The 22,560-nt window shown below is 41.1% G+C and overlaps 2 protein-coding genes across 2 annotated transcripts in view; one reads left to right on the top strand and one right to left on the bottom strand.

Moving 5' to 3' along the window:
• The window catches only part of GRAMD1C (GRAM domain containing 1C), a 91,098-nt gene extending 78,312 nt beyond the window's left edge, over positions 1-12,786 (bottom strand). Inside the window, exon 1 of the mRNA XM_045286191.1 lies at positions 12,718-12,786. The gene's annotated coding sequence lies outside the window, so the exon portion shown is untranslated. The remainder of the gene's footprint in view (positions 1-12,717) is intronic.
• An 8,347-nt stretch (positions 12,787-21,133) lies between these two features.
• On the top strand, positions 21,134-21,678 carry LOC101650041 (60S ribosomal protein L21). The gene has a single exon (XM_004706407.2). It carries the CDS (start codon positions 21,166-21,168, stop codon positions 21,646-21,648), a length of 483 nt encoding a protein of 160 aa, XP_004706464.1. The 5' UTR covers positions 21,134-21,165; the 3' UTR covers positions 21,649-21,678.
• Positions 21,679-22,560: the final 882 nt, after the last annotated feature.

Raw genomic sequence — 22,560 nt, 5'->3', positions numbered from 1 at the left:
GAGGAGCTGATACCAAGGGCTCAAGTAGAAAGAAAATGTTTTGAGAATGATGAGGGCAACAAATGTACAAATGTGCTTGACACATGGATATATGTATGGATTATGATAAGAGTTGTATGAGCCCCCAATAAAATGATTTCTTAATAAAAAAATAAAACTATCAGACATGTGATGCCTTAATCCAGCAGGCATAATTCTGCTTTTGTGAATGAGCGTTACTGAAAGTTTTTCCTTCACTCCGATTCTCGGGGCTTGCATAGAGTCCAGTCCCTTGAGTTTTTAATGGATACAGGTAAACAATGCAGGCACTTTAGTCTAAAAAGGAACCCTATCTATGTATGCTTTTCTTTTTGAAACACTATATTAAGTTCTATACCACTGGCCAAATTAATGACATTATCAATAAAGTTACCATGTATCCTGGGGATGATAATAAATATAATGATGTCTCTAAAATGAATCAAGATTTTATATATATATATATATATATATATATATATATATATATATTATTTATTTATTTATTTAGATAAAACCATACATATGTGAATGGATTTTGATCTTGCACTTAATTGGAGTCCTAATAGAAGAACAATTCGTTCTTATAGCATGGCCCTATTGGATACATGTCCTCATGAAGAGATCACTAGAGATATGGATGTTTTAGCAAGGCGTGGTGAAGAAATCAGATGGTGCCTGGCTATCAGAAAGAATAGCATCTCAGGCCTTAAAAGCTTGTCTTTTAACAGGCAGCCATCTGATTCAGGTGTCAGCAAAGTGCACATGGAATAAGCACACTAGCTTCTGTGATTCAAGGATTATAAACAATAAAACCCAAGATCAGAGGGGGAAACCGTATTAGAGCTTAAATTCTGAGTACCTGGTTAGTAGAACCTGGTTAATGAATAACAATGAAAGCACCCTCATATGGAGTTAGCCTCGGGAGACTCTCCTGACTATTGACCACAGATGTGAATAGCCTGCTATCAGACACAGTGCATTGGAAAGTAGATTAATGCTGATGTAGTTAGGTTAAAATTTAACACCTTATCCTTTGTTCTGCCTTTTAACCTATTTTAAATTTCTTCTAGTTTTCAGCTTTCTTTTGGATTGAAGATTTTCTGTTTAATTTTGTTGTTGTTTTGGGGGCTTTGGGTTGGTTTTTGGTTTTGGGTGGTGGTGGTGGTGGTATGCTTTCCTTTCTATAAATCTAGGATGAGTAACTTTATAGAGACTGCTGATGAACAGTTTCCTAGGGTTATGGCAGGAGATGTCGGTGGGAAATGGGGAGCTAATAATAATAATTACATGAAGAAAATGTTCTAAAATTGATTGTATTCATGATTACAATATCAATAAAACTTATTTTTTTAAAACATCAGATATGTGATCATTAAATAATTCCTCTTATTCTGTGGCTAGCATTTTCACTTTCATTTTGATAAAGTCTTTTACGAACCATGATTTTAGTATCATGTCTAAAAACTCATCAACAAACACATCAAAGGTCACATATATTTTCACCTGTTTTCTTCTAGAAGTTTTACATTTTATACTTAAGTCTATAATCAATTTTGTAAGAAGCCTTCATGGCACTGTCAAGTAAATGCTGGACTGCTAACCACAAAGTAAGCAGTTCAAACCCACCAGCCACTCTTGGAGAGCAAGCCCAAGCTAGCTGAACCAGTAAATATTTACAGTTGTGGAAACCCCGTGTAGGATTGCCATGAGTAGAAACTGACTTCATAGCAGTGGAGTTGGTTTGATTTTATGATCTATTTTGAGTTAATAATCTGTGTAAAATGTGAGGTGTCAAACTACTTTCTTTTTTGCTTTTCCTTTTATTTTATTTTTTGCATGTGGAAGTCGAATTGTTCCAGCAAATAGTGAGGACTCTTCTTTTGAAATGACATTGTCTTTTTACCCCTATCAAAGGTCAGCTCACAATATGGATGTGGGTTTATGCCCAGCCACTGTATTTTCATCCATGGATAGGTGTGTCTCTTTGTGAGTTCAACACTGTTTGGATTACTGTTGCTTTCCATTGAGCAGTGTATGTTCCAACTTTGCTTCTCTTTTTCAGAACTGTTTTAGATCATACTTATTGGACCTGATCAAACTTATTTGGCCTACCACACCCCTTTCAGAACTAAGCTGCTCAGAGCCGCCGTGGCAAGTAAAACCTTTTGTTATTTAGCCCATGATCCAGTATAAAGTGTAGGTATCTGCTCTGGCAGGCCCCCTGGTTTGTTCCAGGGCCCTGCTGCAAGGGTCAGGGTCACCCACTTTGGGAAATGCTGTTCTGTATAGAATAGCTCTTTTTCTTTTCCTCTGGTATTTTAGAATCAGAGAGTATCTACGTGTTAATTGATAAAAACAACCTTGTTGGAATTTTAACTATAGAAAACTTACATCTAATAGTAATGAGTCTTCCCAGCTAAAATATTTATTTAGATTTTTTAATATCTCTTATTAGTATTTTATAGTTGTCAGCTTACAGATGGTACATATATTTTGCTAAATTTATACTGAATTACTTCCCGGGTTGGGGGGGGGGGCAGAAATTCTGAGGTAAATGGTATTTTAAAATTCAAGTTAAATAGTTCATTATTAGTATATAAAAATACGATTGTTTGGACTTATGAGACTTTACTGAGCTCATTAATTCTAAAAACTTTCTTGTAGATGTCCTACAAGAATATTCTTGTCTTCTGCCAATAAGGTTTTGACAAACTTGTTTTCCAATTTACATGGTTTTTGCTATTTTTTAACTCTTTGGGGCTAGTTAAAGCTTTCGGCACCATGCTGAATCAGAGTTTTAGTTGGAAAAGGGAAGAGGCAAAGAGGCAGAAAGATAGGATCGTATCGAAGGTCCCCCGGTCCAGGGGCTCTGCAGCTTCCTCTGTGTCCCTGGCCCTCCGCGACCGCTCAGGTGCTGCAGGTACAGTCTGAGAAGCCGCAGCACTACACCCAGGTGGCATCCTCAAGAAGGCTGCCCTACAGTCCCTACGTGTCTGCTTGACTCATGGCGTCTGTCAACCTCCAAAGACGCTGACTTACTATTGGTGAGTTGCAGCTGGACAACTCAGAGAGCAATCCGCCTCGGGCAGCTTCCAGAAAGAGCGCCTTCTGGAAACAGCACCTCAGAGAGGTGCACAAAAGCAAGATGCCCTCGTGGACCTCCTTCCTCCCGCTCTCCACACCTGGACGCCTGAAGATGCTCTGTAGGTTCGCCCTAAACCAGCCATCTGGAAACCCCTGTGTGGGCAACAGGGAGAGCTCGGGTGAAAGGTGTGTGGAAGTCTGACTGCAGCATCGAACGGAGGGGAGGGGAAGACAGAAAGGGGTCTAGCAACTTGAATGCTCATAGCATGCACTGTGAGGTGACCTTTCTCCTGTGGTCGGCTCAATCTGTTCAGGACAGCGGTTCACAACCTGTGAGTCAAGGGTCACCTAAGACACCACTCTTCTATCCGTCTCCAGGCAGTCCACCCACATGCAGATACGCCCACATACAGACTGTGTTTCCTAATGATATTTGAAGCACCAGATGGCCATCATAAGTCCTCATGCAAGAGCTGTAGGCTTCGGCCCTAAAATGTTGGCCTGTCTGTAAAACTTACAGAGAGGAGGCGATGAAAACCTTTGTTAGTGCTGTTTTACAACTCGACATTTTAAGTACTCATTGTTATCGTAAGCTGTTATTAGGTTTGATAAGAACTGTACTGATCTTCTTGATGTCCCTTTTACTGCTACGGCCTAAGTGCCAGGGTTGTGGTGACCTGGAGCAGATCTGTCCCGCGTAAACCTGGGCAAACATAACAAGATCTGAATGGAGATCGGTGGCTTCTCCTTAAGCAAGTCGCAACGTTTTACTCTTGAACCTGGAGTATACTTTCTAATGAATGCGCATGATAAAGATTAAACATCCGGTACTGCGAAAACAGAAAAAGATGAAGAATTTTAGCTGGAAAACATTAACTCTCCATGATTGGGTAGGATACTAGCTTTAGTTTTTACATACGTCCTTTTCAAGAAAATGAAAAGTTCCACTTTATTCTTAGTTTGCATGGGCTTCTAATTTTTTTAAAATCATGAATGGATGTCAAATTTTGTCAAATGCTTTCTTTGCTTCTACTGAAATTGTTTTTCACATGTATTGTTTTAATTAGGTTAATTGCATTGAGTGATTTGTGTGTGCGTGCATGTGCATGTGTGTGTGTGTGTGTGTGTGTGTGTTGAATCAGCCTGTCATATCTAAAATGAACTCATTTCAAGTGAAGGGAGATAGCGGACAGTGTAAAATAAGAAAATAAAAATAATTTATAAATTATCAAGGGTTCACGAGGGTGGGAAAGTGGGGGAGGGGTAGAGGAACTGATACCAAGGGCTCAACTAGAAAGAAAATGTTTTGGAAATGACGATGACAACATATATACTAATGTGCTTGATACAATTGATGTATGGATTATAAGAGTTGTAAGAGCCCCCAATAAAATGATTTATTAAAATTTTAAAATAAATAATAAAGTGAACACATTTCCACAATCCGTAAATTCTTTTTATACATGGCATTTGGTATTTGCATGATATTTTGCCTGGACTTTGAATGTCTCTGTTCAAGAAAGAGAATGGTCTCACAGTCTCTTGAAATCATTTTCTGACAGTGTTTTGCCTGGTTTGGGTATTATGGGAATGCAAGCCTCAAAATAAGTTGGGAGGTGACCCCTCTTACTTCCTGAAAGAGATGGCCTATTATTCCTTAAATGTCTGGTAGAACTCCCCCAGGGAAGCCATCCAGCTCAGAAATTTCCTTTTTTTGTTGGTTTTTTGCAGATTCACTTTCTTTAAGAGATATGACCTATTCAGCTTTTCTATTTCTTCTTGTGTGCACTTTGGTAGTTTGTCCCTTTTAAATAATTAGTCTATTTTATTTAACTAAGTTTTCAAATTCCTGGGAATAAGATATGTGAATTGGATTCCATATTATCTTTCCTAATATCTGTGGCACCAGCAATAATGATCCCTCTGTCATTTCTATTTCTAATCGTCTGTTTTTTTCTTGGCCAGCCAGACGGTCGATTTATCAATGTTAGTCATCTTCTCAAAGAACCAGCTTCAGATTTTATTGATTTTCTCTATTTTCATTTTGTTTTTGATGTCATTGACCTGCACTTTAATGGTTAGATTTTCCTCTGTGCATTGCTTTGTCTGCAGATTTTGTTTTATTTTGCATTTCCACCTTCATTGGGTTCAATACTATTTCATACTGTTCACCGTATCTGATGCTGACACCACTTTTCCCCTGAATACTGGGAATGCACTTTCCTTCCAGATCTTCTCATCCCTTTTAGCCTTTGTAGTGAAGTGAAAATTTCATGGAATGATACCTCTATCCATGGTCTTTATAACTCCCATCAAATGAGGAGCCCTGATGGTATAGGAGGTTAGAGTTTGGGCTGCTAGCTCAAGGTCAGTAGTTTGAACCCACCCACCACTCCTCGGGAGAAAGAGGAGGCTTTCTACTCCTATAAAGACGTATAACCTTGGAAACTCACAAGGGCAGTTCTACTCTGTCCTAAAGCGTCACTGTGAGTTACAGTCCCCTGGATGGCAGTGAGGGAGGGAGGGAGTGAAATGACTGAGTGGGAGCATGAAAATAAGCTGTTGAGGATTGTAACTCAGGGATGCGTCAGCTTTGCCACTAAGCTGTGTAAAAAGAGAGCAATAAATGTGGGGGGGGGGGGGACAATGGTAATCTCGCTAGAGGCAAAAAAGCATTTGACAAAATTTGACATTCATACGTGATTTTAAAATATTTTTTAAACCTATGCAAACTAAGAATAAAATGGAACTTCTTCAATCTCTTGAATTTCTGATGCAGGAACAGGGAGTCCCACAGCCATCACGAGAAAAGACCAACCAGCAGAAACCATGAAAGATCCCTGAAATGACAGAGGCCCCACACACCATGCCACTGGGACCCTGAGACAGACCAGACGCCATGCTGAGACCATGAGAGAGGGCAGGCAGTGGCCAAGGGACCAAGTGGCTGAAAGCACAAGGACCAGAGAGAGCCGGAAGTGCCCGTTAGCATGGCTGAGAAGAGGCATTGCCGCAGGCAAAAGGATTATATCCATGGTTTTTGATCCTGACTTGTAACTTGTTAACGTCCCTAATACCTGAAATCATTCATATAGCCTGTGAGCTATGTGTGGCCATGGTGATGAATTATCAAACCCATGAAGGTAGCGTACCATGGGAGGGTAACTGGTGTCAGAATAGGCTGACAGAGGGCGAAGGTATGTGTGACCTCACCTTGGAGAGTCATCCTGGAGCCGATGCTGAGTTGATGAGTTAGTTAATTGTGCCAACCTGGCCGATAAACACATGTGAGATTAATTGAAGGGCAGAGGGATAAACAGCTTCGTGAGGCTCGCCTTTCTAGTTCTCGGGTCTCTTGCTTTGTGATGGTTGCACCAGGGTGCAGCTGCCTTAGCAGTTCCCTGCTTCAGCTTGCAAGGCTGACTTCCTGCAAGACATCCCCAAGTAGAAGCCACATGGACCTACCCCGATGCAGCTCTGGATGCTGGAGCACCCATGTTGAGAACCCTGCCAGCGCTGAGATGCATACACATTCACTAACTCGGCTTTCCTCCTGCAGTTGGCATCATTATGTCTGCTTTGTGAGATGGAGGAGGACTTTGTGGGCTGATGTTGTACATATGGGTTAATGTTGGACTTGTGGATTGGGTAGCACTGGATTGGGATGTTTTCTTGATGCACACTTAACCTATATATAAAAAAACTCTCTCTTATACATGAGTTTCTGTGGATTTGTTTCTCTAAAGTACCCAGACTAAAACAGTTGGATTTTTATTTCTACAAACCCTATGATTTTTGTTTTGTTTTTAAGTGTTCATTCTACATGTTGTCCATGGTTGAAGTCATCTAGTCTTCTGATTTCAAATAACATTTCTATTTATTCAGTCAGTCCTTCCTTCATATCCATCCATCTATTTAATCATTGAGTGAACTAAACCCATTGCCACTGAGTTGATTTTGACTCACTGCAACACTAGATATGGCGTCTGAGGCTACATATCTTTACAGGAGCAGATATCCTCAAAGTTCTGCTTCCATTCATTATTCCTCCACTACTTGAACTTGAAAACCTATGCAAAGCTTAGAAATAAAGAAGACTGAGGAAGAACCAATGCATTTGAGTTATGGTGAGAGAGAGGAATATCAAAAGTACCATGGACTGCTAAGAGGCCAAACGAATCTGCCTTGCGAGAAGGAAGTAGAGTCAGAAGTGCTCCTTAGAGGCGAGGATGGTGAGACTTAGTCTTACATACTAGGGACATACTCTCAGGCAAAGCCATTCTCCGGAGAAAGACATCGTGTTTGATAAAGTAGACAGGCAGCAAAGGAGAGGAAGGCTCTCCAGGAGATGGGTTGACATGGTGCCTGCAACAATGGGCTCAAACACAGGGACCATTGTGAAGGGAGGGCAGGCCCATTCTGTTGTGCATGAGGGCGCCATCGCTTGGGACTGACTTGATGGCACCTGACAGCAACAACTTTTCAAGGTGGCAGCGATGAGTAGTCAAGGTTTTAGAAAAGTTGCCACCAAAAATACTTAAGGTTAAGTGACAGGCTCACAAGAAACATTTTTAGCACACATGAAAAAAGAAATTGAATAGCCTTATCATCTAACAAGTTATTACAAATTAAGGAAAAGGCAAACAACTCACAAGGAAAAGTTTATGAGGAGATGCCTTTATGGCCCACAGAGGGATGGGGTAAGAAAAAAGACGGCAATGGGTACCAGGGCACTCATCCACCTAAGGGGAGGGTATTGTGTATGTCTCCTCAGGAAAGAGCCAGAGAGAGAGAGCTCTCATTCTGGTGGGCCAACCCTTGAGGGTGACGTTCCTCCTCAGGACAGCTGGCTCACAGAGAGGACTGCAGGGCTGCTCTCACCTCAGGACATGACATCCCCTCCCTAGATGGCAGTGCTACAGAGGACAGCACTGAAGATACAGTTCAGGGAGAGGCCTGCCCATCTGGGGCCAAACCAAGAGGGGAGGGCAAGAGCCCAGCAATGGGAGCAAAGCCCTGGGGAATCTCAACTGTAGGCTTCCAGCTCAGAGAGTAGCACTTGGCACCTCATCTGAACTGCTTGGGGGATGTTTACAAAGGGGCACACTGAAAGTCTAAAGGGGCAACGGGGTGGGGGTGGGGCATTAGACCATGCCTTCCTTGACTGCAGGAAGAGCAATGGGGTCAAAGGCGCACCCCTCGGACAAACACGAACCCTGAGGTCTAAAAGGGTACAAGTGCTGTTAGGTGAGTGGGTCCTGGGATACGGATCCCTGAAAGAAAGGGGGATCGGACGGATGGCTTAGAACAGGGCCTGCTTGCTAGTAATCTACTCTGGTCGGGTCAACAGTTAAACTGGGAACTACTTGGATGGCCACGCTCCTTCTCTTCCTTTCTTTTCTCTTGGTGTCTATCTGTATAAGATAGGCAGGGTAAGCATTCCCAAGGAGACAGCAATGCGACTGTCAGTTTCGGGGGGAATCACAGGGGGTGGGGGCAATGAGCAAATCATGACAGGGACAGGGGAATAGCAAGGAACCTAAGATTGACAGTAAGGAGGGTGTAGCATTCCTGGTCGTGTTTGATCAACTGAAATGTATCCAAGAGGAATTACTGAAAGGTGAATGATGCGTAAACATGATAGTGGGGCAGAAGAAAAAAGAAGGAAGAATAAGAAAGTAAAAAGTATATATATAGGTATAAACATAGATATGTATATACGTAAAGATATAGAGATAGGTGTATTTGGAGGCAGGTGGACTTTGGGCCTCTCTTTAAATCTTATCTCAGTATAAGAAAGGTTTGTTCAAATAATGTGGCGTTATATGATACTCACCTTCCCAACACAATCACTGAAGACAAAATGGATGTATAAGCAAATGTGGTGAAGAAAGCTGATGGTGCCTGACTATTAAAGATATAGTGATGCCCACATGGAAGAACCACACCATCATGTGTGATCACGAAGGGTGGAGGGGACCAGGTATCAAGCACCAAAGAAAAAAAATCATATCATCATGAATGAGGGGAGTGCGTGATAGGGACCCAATGCCCATCTGTAGACAACTGGACATCTCTTGCAGAGAGGTAGTGGGGAGGAGATGAGTCACTCAGGGTGTAGTGTAGCATTGATGAAACTCACAACTTTCCTCTAGTTCGTAAACGCTTCCTCGCCCCAACTATCATGATCCCAATTCTATCTTGCAAACCTGGTTAGACCAGAGGATGCACAGTGGTGCATATGGGAACTGGAAACACAGGGAATCCAGGACAGATGAACCCCTCAGGACAAGTGGTGAGAGCAGTGATACTGAGAGGGAGAAAGGAAGTGGGGAGTAGAAAGGGGGAACCAATTACAAGGATCTACATATAACCTCCTCCCTGGGGGATGGACAACAGAAAAGTGGGTGAAAGGAGACATCAGGCAGTGTAAGATATGATAAAATAATAATTTATAAATTATCAGGGGTTCATGAGGGAGGGCGGGGGCGGAGAGGGAGAGGGGAAAAAAAAAAGAAAAATGAGGAGCTGATTTCAGGAGCCCAAGCAGAAAGCTAGTGCTTTGAGAATGATGAGGGCAATGAATGTATAAGTGTGCTTTACACAATTGATGTATGTGTGGATTGTAATAACAGTTGTATGAGCCCCAATAAAATGATTAAAAAATATATATTAACAACAACAACAAAAAGATATAGTGGCTGGGGTCTTAAAGGCTTGAAGTTAAACAAGCAGCCATCTAGCGGGGAAGCAAAAAAGCCCAGCCTGTGTGATCATGAGGTGTCAACAGGAATAGGTATCAGAAATTCAAAAACAAGCAATCAGATTGACATGAAGGAGTGTAGACAAACAGGAGACCCAAAATTCACCTGTAAGATAATTGAACAGTCCCTCACAGAAGGGCCACATGAAAGAGATAATATATCCACGGTGCAGTATAGCACTGATGAAACACCTAAATATCCTCTAGTTCTTTAATATTTCTTCCCCTTACTATTACAGTCTTCGTTTCACCTCATTAATCTTGTAAGACCTGTGAATGTTCATTTGTATAATTAAGGTCATTTGATGCATGAAATCTGAGATAGATAAAGCCTTCAGAAATAGTAATGAGAATAATGATTCCCTGAGGGTACAGGAAGGAGTGGGGGAAGTGGGGAGGGGAGAACCGATAGCAATGATTATTGTATAACCCCACTGGAGAGGAATGAATAACAGAATTGTAGGTGTAGGGATACATTGGATGGTGTAAGTTATGGCAAAATAATAATAATAATAACAACATAAACTATAATAATAAGGATTCCTTGGGAGTAGGTGGGGGAGGGAGGGGAGAAAGGGGAGTTGATATCAAAGAGTCCAAGAAGAAAGAAAATGTTTCACAAGTGATGATGGCAGCAATTGTACAATTATGCTTGATCTAATTGAATTATGGATTGTTATAATATCTGTAAGAGCTCCCAATAAAAAGATTTTTTAAAAGAAGAAGAAAAGAAAAATTTTATGAGGAAAAAGGTTCACAAGAAAGAACCACCAAGGGTTTATTGGCATGGAAAGAGATGGTGAGCATCCCTCATTATTAAAGAACATATATATAAACAATCATCAAATTTCCTTTCCACATTCAGACTTTTACTAAAGCAAAGTTTCTGAGATGTTGCAAAATAAGTACTCACAGGACTGTTGGTGAGATTGAAATCTGGATCAGGCCCTTTGGAAGGCAACTTGATGACTAACGTACAACTCTGAAATGACCATGATCTTCTGTACCATAATTCACGTCTAGGAATGTCGCATAACATACATACACATGTGTGCAATAACCAATGTAGGAGACGTAAAAGAGGAAGCAAGCAAACTCGTGATCAATAGGGGAATCTATTAAATAGATAATAATATAATCATCCAATTTAGCACGGGACAGCCAGCAAAAAAAAAAAGAATTGGATTCCTAAGTCGTGCTAACAGAAAGTGCTCCCAACAAGATTCAAAAGAGGGGACACAGTGTGCTTCCCCTTTAAGGTCTTTTAAGAATGCGTATACATACCCCACACTGGAAATGCTTACAGAAAATTTCTAGAAATATGCATAAGAAAACTGTTAACTATGGTCATCTCCTAGGAGGGGATTCAGAAAAGCAGCGCTGATCAAACTATTCATTGTATGCCCTTATAAATTTTTGACTATTATACCATGAGGTTATACTATTTTCTATAGCATTTAAAATACACTTTAATCCATAATTATGATATTCAATTCAGCATTGAATGGAACTGTCTAGAAATTCAGGTCCAGATGTCTGAGGAATCACTAAAGATAAATATTTAAAACTATAAATCTACTCAAACTTGGTGTGTAGGTGGCACTGTGGATTAAGCACTGGGCTGCTAACCAGAAGGCCAGCAGTTCAAACCCACCAGTCGCTCTGCAGAAGAACGATGAGGCTCTCTGCTCCCATAAAAATGTATAATCTCAGGAAACCCATGGGCAATTCTACTTTGCCCCAATAGGTTTGCTGTAAGTCAGACTCAACTCTATGGCAGTGAGTTTTTGTGGCAGTTACATAATCTCCTGCCAACTTGAGCAAAGGGGTAGAGCCTAGCCTGTCAATCAGGTCACAGCTTGATGGCCTCATTTGGAGGTGGATGGAGATAAATAGCTCACTGGAGGCCAGAACCAGTCTCTCTGCCTTCACTTTCCTGCGGTGGGGACACCCAAGAGGGCTGGAGGAGACATGTAGAGACCCACCCCAGTGTTGAGAAGCTTCCACTGCCACCGGATCCACAAGACCTTCTACCCAGTGGCCTGTGATCTTCCTGCATTTGACATCATTGCATGTGCTTCATGAGTCTACAGAGGAATTTATGGACTAGTATCAGACATAGGAGCTAATATCACACTTATGGACTTGATCCGGACTGGGGTGGGATGTTTTCTCAATATACAATTGTTCTTTTATATAACGTTCTTTTTAACACATATATGAGTGTCAATAAATTTGTTTCTCTAGTCAACCCAGACTAACACAGATTCATTTGGTCTTGATTTACTAAAACTAAAACACTGTATGAATTATAAAAATGTATAGTAAGCAGGTACCAGAGTAAAGCAAAACATTTTTCTAAGAAAAATGACTATTTCCCCTCTGAAAACTTACTTAACATCAACTTAACTGAAATATTCAATGAATAGTAATATAACACTAGAACATTTTATAAAATGTGTATATTCATTAAAGAGCATCTTCATCCAACAAAGCTGACATGTATCAGCATCAAGTTAAAATTTCTCTCTTAATTCATGTAAAGCAAGCACCAGAAGAAATTGTGATAAATCATTTACATTATGATAAATGATGAGAAATCATTATACTGGTCTTTTTTCTCAGCTAGTATTTAATATTTAGACATCAGAAATCACTCATCTCCATAACTTATTTGGAAATTGCCACATTATTAATAATAAGATGCTGCTTTCAAAAAGATTCACTGTCCAACACAGCGGGTTACATTCTCTATATATACTAACAGCCAGCCATTCCGTTTGGATAATGAGGTAATGAAATGGGTTGGTTTATTTATTTATTTGACAACTTTCTGTCTTTCTTTTTACCTGCTATCAGCTTCTCTGTATCAGGCAGGTGTGCGAACTGCTTTTTGTATTCCTCATTCCTGTCTTTATAAGTGGAACTTGAAATCTGAAACAACAAGATTAAATTTATGTTTAATTGTGACCTTCATTAGATTATTCCAATGATACTTATCTGTGGAAATAAATTTTAAATGGACTCTAAATTGCATGCTTTGATGCAATGTTTTCTCTGATGTCTTTGTATGGAAACCATGTAAACATTTCAAAAACAAAAAGGAGGTAGCAACAGCAAAGGAAGTTACTTCCTGCGTGATGGAGTGAGTAGTGTGCAAGTCTACCAGAACAAATATATAGCCAGACAAAACTGTCAAAAATTAATCATTTCGATGCTCCAAAAACATACAACAGACTGAGAAGTATTTTTACATCTGAAACTAGGAAACTTGTGTCGGGAAACTAGAAGCCTATGGTAACCCTTTCCAAGTCTGCTCCCCCCTCTTCCCTACCCTCAGCACAAAAACAGGTTGTATACTGACTTTAAGTAAGAGATTAAATAAATAAACATTTTAAACCAGCAAGAACAACCTTCGAGTATGGATGTGGGGGAGACAGACTCCAAATCCAAAGTTGCTACATTCTCTAAAGGATTCAGTTGTGAACAAAAATTATGAAACAAGAAGAGGTGACGTGACTTCTACTCAGGAGGGAAAGCAAGCAAGGGAAACAGTCGCTGAGATTCCTATTCTCCCGTATTCAGAGACAAAAGCCAAAAACCAGCCAGTGCAAATACATTCAAGGAAATAACGAAACCTATGCTAAAAGAAAGACACTCTAGTGGCACAGCAGTTAAATCACTCAGCGGCTAACCCAAAGGTTGGTGGTTCAAGCCCATGAGCCACTCTGCTGTAGGAGGACCTGGCAGCCTGTTTCCGTGACGAGGTATTGCCTTGGCAACCCTGGGGAGCACCTTGACTCTGTCTAGACCAGCGGTTCTCAACCTTCCTAATGCCATGACCCTTTCATACAGTCCCTCATGTTGTGGGGACTAACCCCCCAACCATAAAATTATTTTTGTTGCTACTTCATGACTGTATTTTGCTACTGCTATGAATCAGGCGACCCCTGTGAAAGGGTCGCGACCAACAGGTTGAGAACCGCTGTCCCAGACAGTTTTTAGGAGCCAGAGCTGAACTGACAGTTGTGGGTCCCATTGTGAGTTGCTTAAAGAAGTTAAGGAAAGTATGAGCACAGTGATTCCATAAGTACAGAACAGCACAGAGATAGAAATTATTTTGTAAACACCAAACAGATATTCCGGGACTGAAAAGCACAATAGCTGCTTTTCTTTCTTGCTACTATTTCACATAGCTAGTGCATTTTCAGTAACTATTGTTTTAATGACCATAGTTGTCATATATATGAGAATTGTACTTGTGAAGAAGATTGAAGATAACAACACACTTGTTCACTGTGGATGTCAAAGCCAACAAACACCAGATCAAACAGGCTGTGAAGAAGCTCTATGACACTGATGTAGCCAAGGTCAACACCTTGAGAAGAAGGCATATGTTCGACTGGCTCCTGACTATGATGCTTTAGATGCTGCCAACAAAACTGGAATCATCTAAATGGAGCCCAGCTGGCTAATGCTAAATATAAACGTTTTCAATCTATTAAAAAAAAAAAGAATTGTACTTGTTTGTTATTTTTCAAATCTGCTGGTGCTTTCTTATTTATCATATTGGTAATTTCTTCTATTGAGCCTTTAGTAATGTCAAATGACTATTATCTTTATCAGGAAGTTTTATTATCTAAAGCTTTAGAGGTTCTTTCCCCCACCCCAACAGTTTTATTGGCACACGATTTACATATCATACGATCAAATAGTTCAATTGTTCAATTGTATCAAGGGGAATTGTACAATCAGCAGCACATCTGTCCTACAGCATCCCCCCACCCACCCACCCATGGTTAATCGCCTTTAAAATGAGTTGTGTAATTGTGGAAACAGCTGTACAAGCCCCCAATAAAATGATTTTTTTTAAATAAATAAGTAAATAAGATTGTGTAAGCATGATCAGTTCTAGTGCTCCCTCCCCCCTCCCACCTTCATTATTTACTCCCAAAATCCCCTTTCCTGACTATCACCCACCCCCACCCCACATTCCCTGTACCACCATGTATCAGTTATTATCATTATACATCCACTCTTCCTGTGCATCACAGCTGGGAAGCCCAACAGAAAACAATGAAAATGAATTGCACTAAGGTGGTAAGGAAAAGATCATAGTATAAAGACAAAAGTACAAAATAATGTGTAAGAGGGAGAAGACGCTCTAAATACACCATTCTCCCCATTCATCTATCAGTTTGTCATACTGTGGTGGCTAGAGTGTTGCTGTGATGTTAGAAGCTAAGCTACCAGTATTTCAAATACTAGCAGGGTTACCTACAGTGAACAGGTTTCCATAGAACTTCCAGGGTAAGCATACAACAGGAAGAAGAAATGGACTGATCACCTCTGAGGGATTAGCCACTGTAAACCTTATGGATAGTAGCAGAACATTTTCAGATATCCTACCAGAAGATGAACCCCTAGGTGGGAAGGTACTCACAATACAATGAGGAAGGGCTGCTTCCTCAAATTAGAGTTGACCTTAATGAAATAATGGAGCCAAGCTTTCAAAACCTTCATTGCTGATGTTGTTTGGCTCAAAATGAGAAGAAACAATTGCAAAAATCTGTTAATAATAGGGATGTGGGATGCACAAAGTACAAATCTAGGAAAATTGGCCGTCATCAAAAGTGGAATGTAACATATATAGATCACTTTCCTGTGCATTACTGAGCTAATGTGGAGACAGACTGCCACTTGGAGTTAGTTAACCAACTAGTATATGGTTTAGCATGCTGGGAATGACAAATTCTAGAGGAATGGCATCATATTAATTATCAAAAAGAACATTTCAGGATCTATCTTAAAGTACAGTGCTGCATGTGATGTGATATTACCTATAAAGGTACAAGGAAGTCCAGCTAATACGACTATTCAAAATGAATGCACCAACCACTAAAGCTAGCAATGAGGAAATCATAAAATTGATAATTTTTCACATTTGGAAGTTGAAACTTGGACACAAAGAGCAGGTATTAGTAATTGGAAAATATGAGTTGGTGGTAGAAGTGAAGCTTGAGATCACATGATAGAATATGCCGAAACCAATGATTTCTTCCTTGCAAATACCTTTTTCAGCAGCATACACAATGAGCAAAAAGTTATTAATGAGGCAGAAAAGGAGAAACCCAACGGGTATGTCAAAAGAGACTCATAAACTTGCTCTTGAATGTTAAGTAGCTAAAGCAAATAGAAGAAATGATGATGTCATAGAGCTGAATAGATCATTTCAAAGGGAAGCTCGAGAAGAAGGTATAACAATGAAAAGCACAAAGGTCGAGACTCCCGTGAAGATGGTGACTGAGTAACACGTACCTGAGGGACTCCGCAGAAATCAGCCCGGGACAGTTACTACGAGGGAAAATCAACACTGCTGGATTGAAGGAGGAGCATCATAAAGATAAGTAGGCACAGACCCACAAGGTTTTGAGGGGCTGGGGACTTTTGGCTTACCACAGTGGAGGCCAGCTAGAGTTTGACCTTTGCCCCGCCACTGTCTCCACCACAGCAGGGACCCTTTGGAGCTAGCACAGGGGCTTTATCTCAACACAGCCACAGCTTGCCACCTCCTCGGGGCAGGGCAGGGATTAAACCCTTGAAGCCCCACGGGGAGGGATCGGGGCTCAGCTATATTGTTACTTTTGTTTCCCTCTCTTCTCTCTATGCCCCCACAGTCTCAGCAGGCTTAGTTTTTTAAAATTTTTACTCCTCTTTGTCTCTTCCCTGTTCTCTCACACACCACTAGAACATTTATGCCTGCCCCCCACCCACTTAGATGGGGTGCACCCTGTGCAGCTTAGCCTGAGGCTGGGGAAAGCCCTGCCGACCTCTACCAGGGGATACTCCAGCCAACTTCTTACCAGGGAATTCCTGCTTGTGTGGCTGGGGGGAGCTCCTATTTTTCCTGTGTTGTCCCAAGTGACTGAGGTAACTTTCTCCTTCCTACCTTAGTGCCTCACACGGCCTAAGGCAGCTCGGCCAACATTCTCCAATGTTCCTAGCAGCTGCAGGAACCTCTGCCCAATCTCCGCAGTGATCAACCTGGCCAGGGCAATTCCGCCCACTATTCTCAGTGTTCTACACCAAAGAAGGCAACCCACCAGCCTTCTGGGGCATTCTCCTTGAGAGCGAAGCCACAGGAGGATAAAGTGGTAGGCTAATTCCAGAGTGAAATTAGCTGTAGTCAGTTCAAAGAAGCATTCCTACGAGTCTCCCAGAGAGAGCCAGTGCTCTTCAACTCCCTGGAAAATGGCACCTGGCACCTCTAAAACAACACAATGCAAACAGCCATCAGCCCCAATGACCTCAACGAAAAAACAGGAGAAACAAACGGCAATGGCAGAAGATGTCCTGAGCATACCGACATGCATAGAAGAAGCAGACATAGAGTTGCCACAGAAAGAAATTTTCAGAATGCTGCTTGAGTCTTACAGGATATGAGGGAAACAATACAGAAAAAGGATGAAATGATAGAGGAGATAAAGTCCATACACCAAAGGGAAATACAAGAGCTTAGGGAGGAGATAAGAAAAACAAGTAGCAGACTCATGGACCTCAAGAATCAACTGGAGGAAGCAGAGAACCGCACAAGTGACTTGGAGGACAGCCAAGCAGACTTTAACACGAACAAAAATCTAATAAGATCATCACAGAAGCTGAAGAAAACCTAAGAGCTATGTCTGATGCTATGAAGAAGTACACCATTAGAATTATTGGCTTACCAGAGGAAGACACAACAAAGAAGTCATCTGCAACAATAGTAGAGAATTCTTGGAGGAAAACTTCCCCAGCTTAATGAATGAAAACCAGGAAATCATTCAGGAGGCTGAAAGAACACCAGCTAGACTGAACTGAAAGAAGTCACAAAGACACATAACAGTTAACCTATTCAACTTTGAGGAAAAGGAGAAAATCATAAGAGCAGCTAGGAAAAAACAAGCAATCACATATAAAGGTTCCCAAATAAGAATATGCTCAAGCATATCAACAGAAACTATGAAGAAGAAGAGAGAGGGGAGTAACATATTCCAAAAATTGAAGGAAAACAACGCAAACCCAAGAATACTCTACGCAACCAAATTACTGATCAAGATAGATGGAGAAGTAAGGGTCTTCCCAGACAAGGAAAAATTCAAAGAATACGTTAGAAGAAATCCAGCCCTACAAAAGATCCTTGCCGACCAAGTATTGGCAGAACAACACTCACCAAGCATAAATAAGAGACCACCCCATAGAACAACCTCATCCAGAGGGAAACAAAGATTAAAGAGATCCCAAGATAGCATTGGCTTAGGATGGAAAGAAGTCAAGAATGATACACACACACACACACACACATGCACAACACACTAATAAGAAATGAAGGTAGGAAAATACCCAACACAAAAGGTGTAAGATGATAACACAGAGTCCAGAGATGTAGGTAATAAACCTGAATATCAATGGACTGAACACAGGCATTAAAAGACTGAGGCTAACACACTGGCTTAGAAAACAAAAACAATCAATCTGCTGCCTACAGGAGACACATCTCAAGGCTAAAGACAAAAAATAGGCTGTGAATCAAAGGCTGGATAAAGGCATAACAAGCAAACATCAATTCAAAAAAAGCAGGGGTTGTGATCCTAATCTCGGATAAAATGGACCTCAAAATGCAAACCATAAAATGAGATAAGGAGGGACACTATATAATGCTCAAGGGAACGGTAGACAAAGAACTATTAATCATTGTAAACATATATTCCCCGAATGAGAGACCCACTGAATACGTCAACCAAACACTCCAAAAGATGAAAAAAGAAATCACAGCCTCAAAAATTATAGTGGGTGACTTCAATACTCCGCACTCTGAGAAAGATAGATCACAGGGAAAGAAACTCAACAAGGAGGCTAGAGATCTAAATACTACAACTAGACAATTTGACCTCATAGATATTTAGAGAGCTTTCCATCCAAATACAAAAAAAATTCACATTCTTGCGAGCCCGCAAGGCACATAGTCTAAGATAGACCACATGCTGGGGCATAAGGTGAATCTACTTAAATTTAAGCACATTGATATGATACAGACCTCTCTCTCTCTCTCTCTCACCACTGTGCCATAAGGCTGAAATAAAGAAACGGTTAAAACTTTGTCAGTTGATCTCCCCTCTGATGCACACTGGACCCTGATCTGGTTTTCAACATTTTCTATAGTTTTGTTTTATTTTTCATCTGTTCATAGTAGGGTGTATTTAAGAGGTATTATGTCATTGGGGGTCACCCTCTTGAAGTTGTGTGATATGTTTTTCTGTTCTTCAGTAGATGAAATCCAGGATTGATGAACCTATAGGGACATCAAGTAGAATAAGGGTTGTGGGGAGGGTACACTGGGGTGGGGGGTGGAAGGGAGGGGGGTAAAAGAGAGACGATGTCTAGGAGTCCAGGAAGGAAACGAATGTTTGGAAACTGATTGTGGTATCAATTGTACAATACTTCTTGATGTGATTTAAATATGGAATGATGTGATTTATGTTGAAGTCTCCAGTTGAGATACTGAAATTTAATGTAAACAAAACAAAAATTCTCACAATTGGACCAATTAAAAATATCACGATAAACAAAATATTAAAGTTGTCAAGGTTTTCATTTTACTTGGATCCACAATTAATACTCAAGGAAGCAGCAGTCAAGAAAGCAAACGATGTATTTCTTGCATTTGGCGAATCTGCTGCGCAAGATCTCTAACATGTCAAAGAACAAAGATGTAATTTTTTTAAAGTTATTATTGTGATTTTTTTTTTTAGGTTTTTTTATGTCATTCTTTTAGGGCCTCATACAACTCTTATCACAACCCATACATACATCAATTGTGTAAAGCACATTTGTACATTCATTGCCCTCATCATTCTCAAAACATTTGCTCTCCACCTAAGCCCCTGGCATCAGCTCATTTTCCCCCTCCCTCCCCACTCCTCACTCCCTCATGCACCCTTGATAATTGACAAATTATTTTGTCATATCTTGTACTGTTTGACATCTCCCTTCACCCACTTTTCTGTTGTCTGTACCCCAGGGAGGTTATATGTAGATCCTTGTAATCGGTTCTCCCTTTCCACCACACAAAGATGTAATTTTGAGGACTAAAAATATGCCTGACTCGGGACATGGCATGTTCAGTTGCCTCAGATGCATGTGAAAGCTGGACACTGAGTGAGAAGAAGACTGAAGAATCAAGGCACCACGGTGCTGCAGAGGAATACTGAAAATCACCATGGACTGCTGGGAGAAGAAACATCTTGTCTCAGAAGAGGTGCAGCCACAGTGTGCCAGAAATGGCAATACTTTGTCTCAAGTCCTTTTGGCCTGTGATCCGGAGAGACTGATCCCTATGAAAGGTCATCACGCTTGGTAAAGCAGAGGGGAAGGCCCTGGAGGAGAGGCGCTGTCCCAGCAGCAGCAGCATTGGGCTCACACCTAACAAGAGTGAGGGTGGCACAGGACCGGGCACTGTTTGATTCTGTTGTACGTAGGGTTGCGATGAGATGACAATGACTTGAAGGCACCTAACATAAAAACAATTGGCTCGTCCTTAAATACCCTCCTACTTATTTATAGAGTTTAAAATTCAAGCCTCAAATTATCAGGAGAAATGAACTCTCGGGAAAGATTTTTTTTCCCTCTCACCCTAAGCCAGACCTAATCAGACAAGGTTCCTTGTCTTCAACTTGCAATGTAGGTGGATTTCTTTTCCTAATCTACCTCTCATATGGGGTCTAATTCTTCACGGGCCATGGTTTTAAATAATGCTCAGTTCCAACTCCCCAAGTTCAGGGCACAACTCCTAGCCCTGCATGGCCATGACAGCTTTGGTTACAGGGACCAGCAAACTCCTTGGGAGTGTTCAGCATTTGCTCACAGGATTTCAGCGCTAGTGATCCATGCTTCTTGTTAAAGCTCTCAGGAAATTCCCCTTGCTGTTTTATGAATCCTGATATGCCTTTTGAAGAGACGTTTATACCACTGTATCCAGCATCTCTAGGTACTTCAGAGCCAGAGAGCTTTGGGGTTGAAGAACGCCCTCACCCCAACACATTAGCTAGAATTATTTTATAACTAAATGTAAAAAATGTATGATGCCTCAGTTGTCAAACCATATGTAAGTACCTACACTAAAATTTTTTTACAATGTTTTCAAATACAATACAAATTGGGAAATGAGTTTCACCACTTTATCAGTACACAAAGTGAAAACAAAATATCCTAAGCTACTTTTCTTTTCGGCCGGAACCGCCATCTTGCAGTAACCTGCCAAAATGACGAACACCAAGGGAAAGAGGAGGGGCACCCGCTACATGTTCTCCAGGCCCTTCAGGAAGCATGGCGTCGTTCCCCTGGCCACATACATGCGAATCTACAAGAAAGGTGACATTGTGGACATCAAGGGCATGGGCACTGTTCAGAAGGGGATGCCGCACAAATGTTACCACGGCAAAACCGGACGTGTCTACAACGTGACCCAGCATGCCGTCGGCATTGTTGTGAACAAGCAAGTCAAGGGCAAGATCCTCGCCAAGAGAATCAACGTGCGCATTGAGCACATTAAGCACTCGAAGAGCCGGGACAGCTTCCTGAAGCGCGTGAAGGAGAACGACCAGAAGAAGAAGGAGGCCAAGGAGAAGGGCACCTGGGTGCAGCTGAAGCGCCAGCCTGCCCCTCCACGAGAGGCCCACTTCGTGCGGACCAACGGGAAGGAGCCCGAGCTGCTAGAGCCCATCCCCTATGAGTTCATGGCCTAGTCGGAAATAAAGCTGTCTCGGGCAAAAAAAAAAAAAAATATCCTAAGCTACAATAAACCCAAGACACTGTGTTGTCTTTGAGAACAGTAATTAATTCTCCTGGGGTTTATTTTTTTACAGTGTAACACTAATTAATCCTCACGATGTAACAAGAAATCAGGTTTGGAGCGAGTTTTAACCCCCACACACGAGAACAAGCTTACTTGTGAATAGCCTGATATAATACATCGATGATAAAATACAGAATCAAGAATTAAGGTTTCCTGTACATTCCAAATTTTAGCTAAGATCTAGAGAAATTCAAATAGAAACATTTTCATTTAACCATCAGTACAGTAGTTATTGCTTCGACATGTAGCCTTGTTTGATTTTCTTGAATGTTTTAGAATAAAGGATTATGTTGTGGTTGTCAGGTACCAACAGGACCGGACAATGCCGGGTCCTGGCCCTCCTCACAACTGGGGTGTCGTAGCTCATTTTTGCAGCCACTGTGTAAACCCCTATCTGTGAGAATCTTCATCTTTTTCACTCTCGCTGGTATTTGCACTCATATTCTGTTCCCTTTTAATAGCTGTCATTAGTAGATACTTATTTCCTTTAAGAGCTGACTTTGTTGATGTAATACAAACTGTAAGAAATAATACATTCAAATTCTAGCCTCTTCTAGCCTTTTTGCTGTTGTGTTTTGTCTACTTCCCTTCTCGTTAGAAAGCTGAGACCTCTGAGGTTTTCGGGTCTTCCTCTTCCTGTGTGTGTATATCAGATTTTTCACGCACACAGCTTTTCAGAGAGGCAGCCCAAGGACTCCTAAAGGGGGTTCATTTTAGTAACATAGTTCCAAGGACTATAAATCTCATCAATTCGAAAACACAATTATCAATGAAACCCACTATTAAGGAATTAAGTATCCAC

Source organism: Echinops telfairi, unplaced genomic scaffold (assembly GCF_000313985.2).
Source record: "Echinops telfairi isolate 266 unplaced genomic scaffold, ASM31398v2 ScPeMD7_6;HRSCAF=24_0, whole genome shotgun sequence".
Classification (NCBI taxonomy): domain Eukaryota; kingdom Metazoa; phylum Chordata; class Mammalia; order Afrosoricida; family Tenrecidae; genus Echinops; species Echinops telfairi.
Note: the sequence above shows the minus strand (reverse complement) of the source record. Positions and strands in the feature narration are given on the sequence as shown.

Bases quoted from the DNA above. Each gene is read 5' to 3' on its own strand.
- LOC101650041 (XM_004706407.2), top strand. From the start codon at position 21,166: ATGACGAACACCAAGGGAAAGAGGAGGGGCACCCGCTACATGTTCTCC.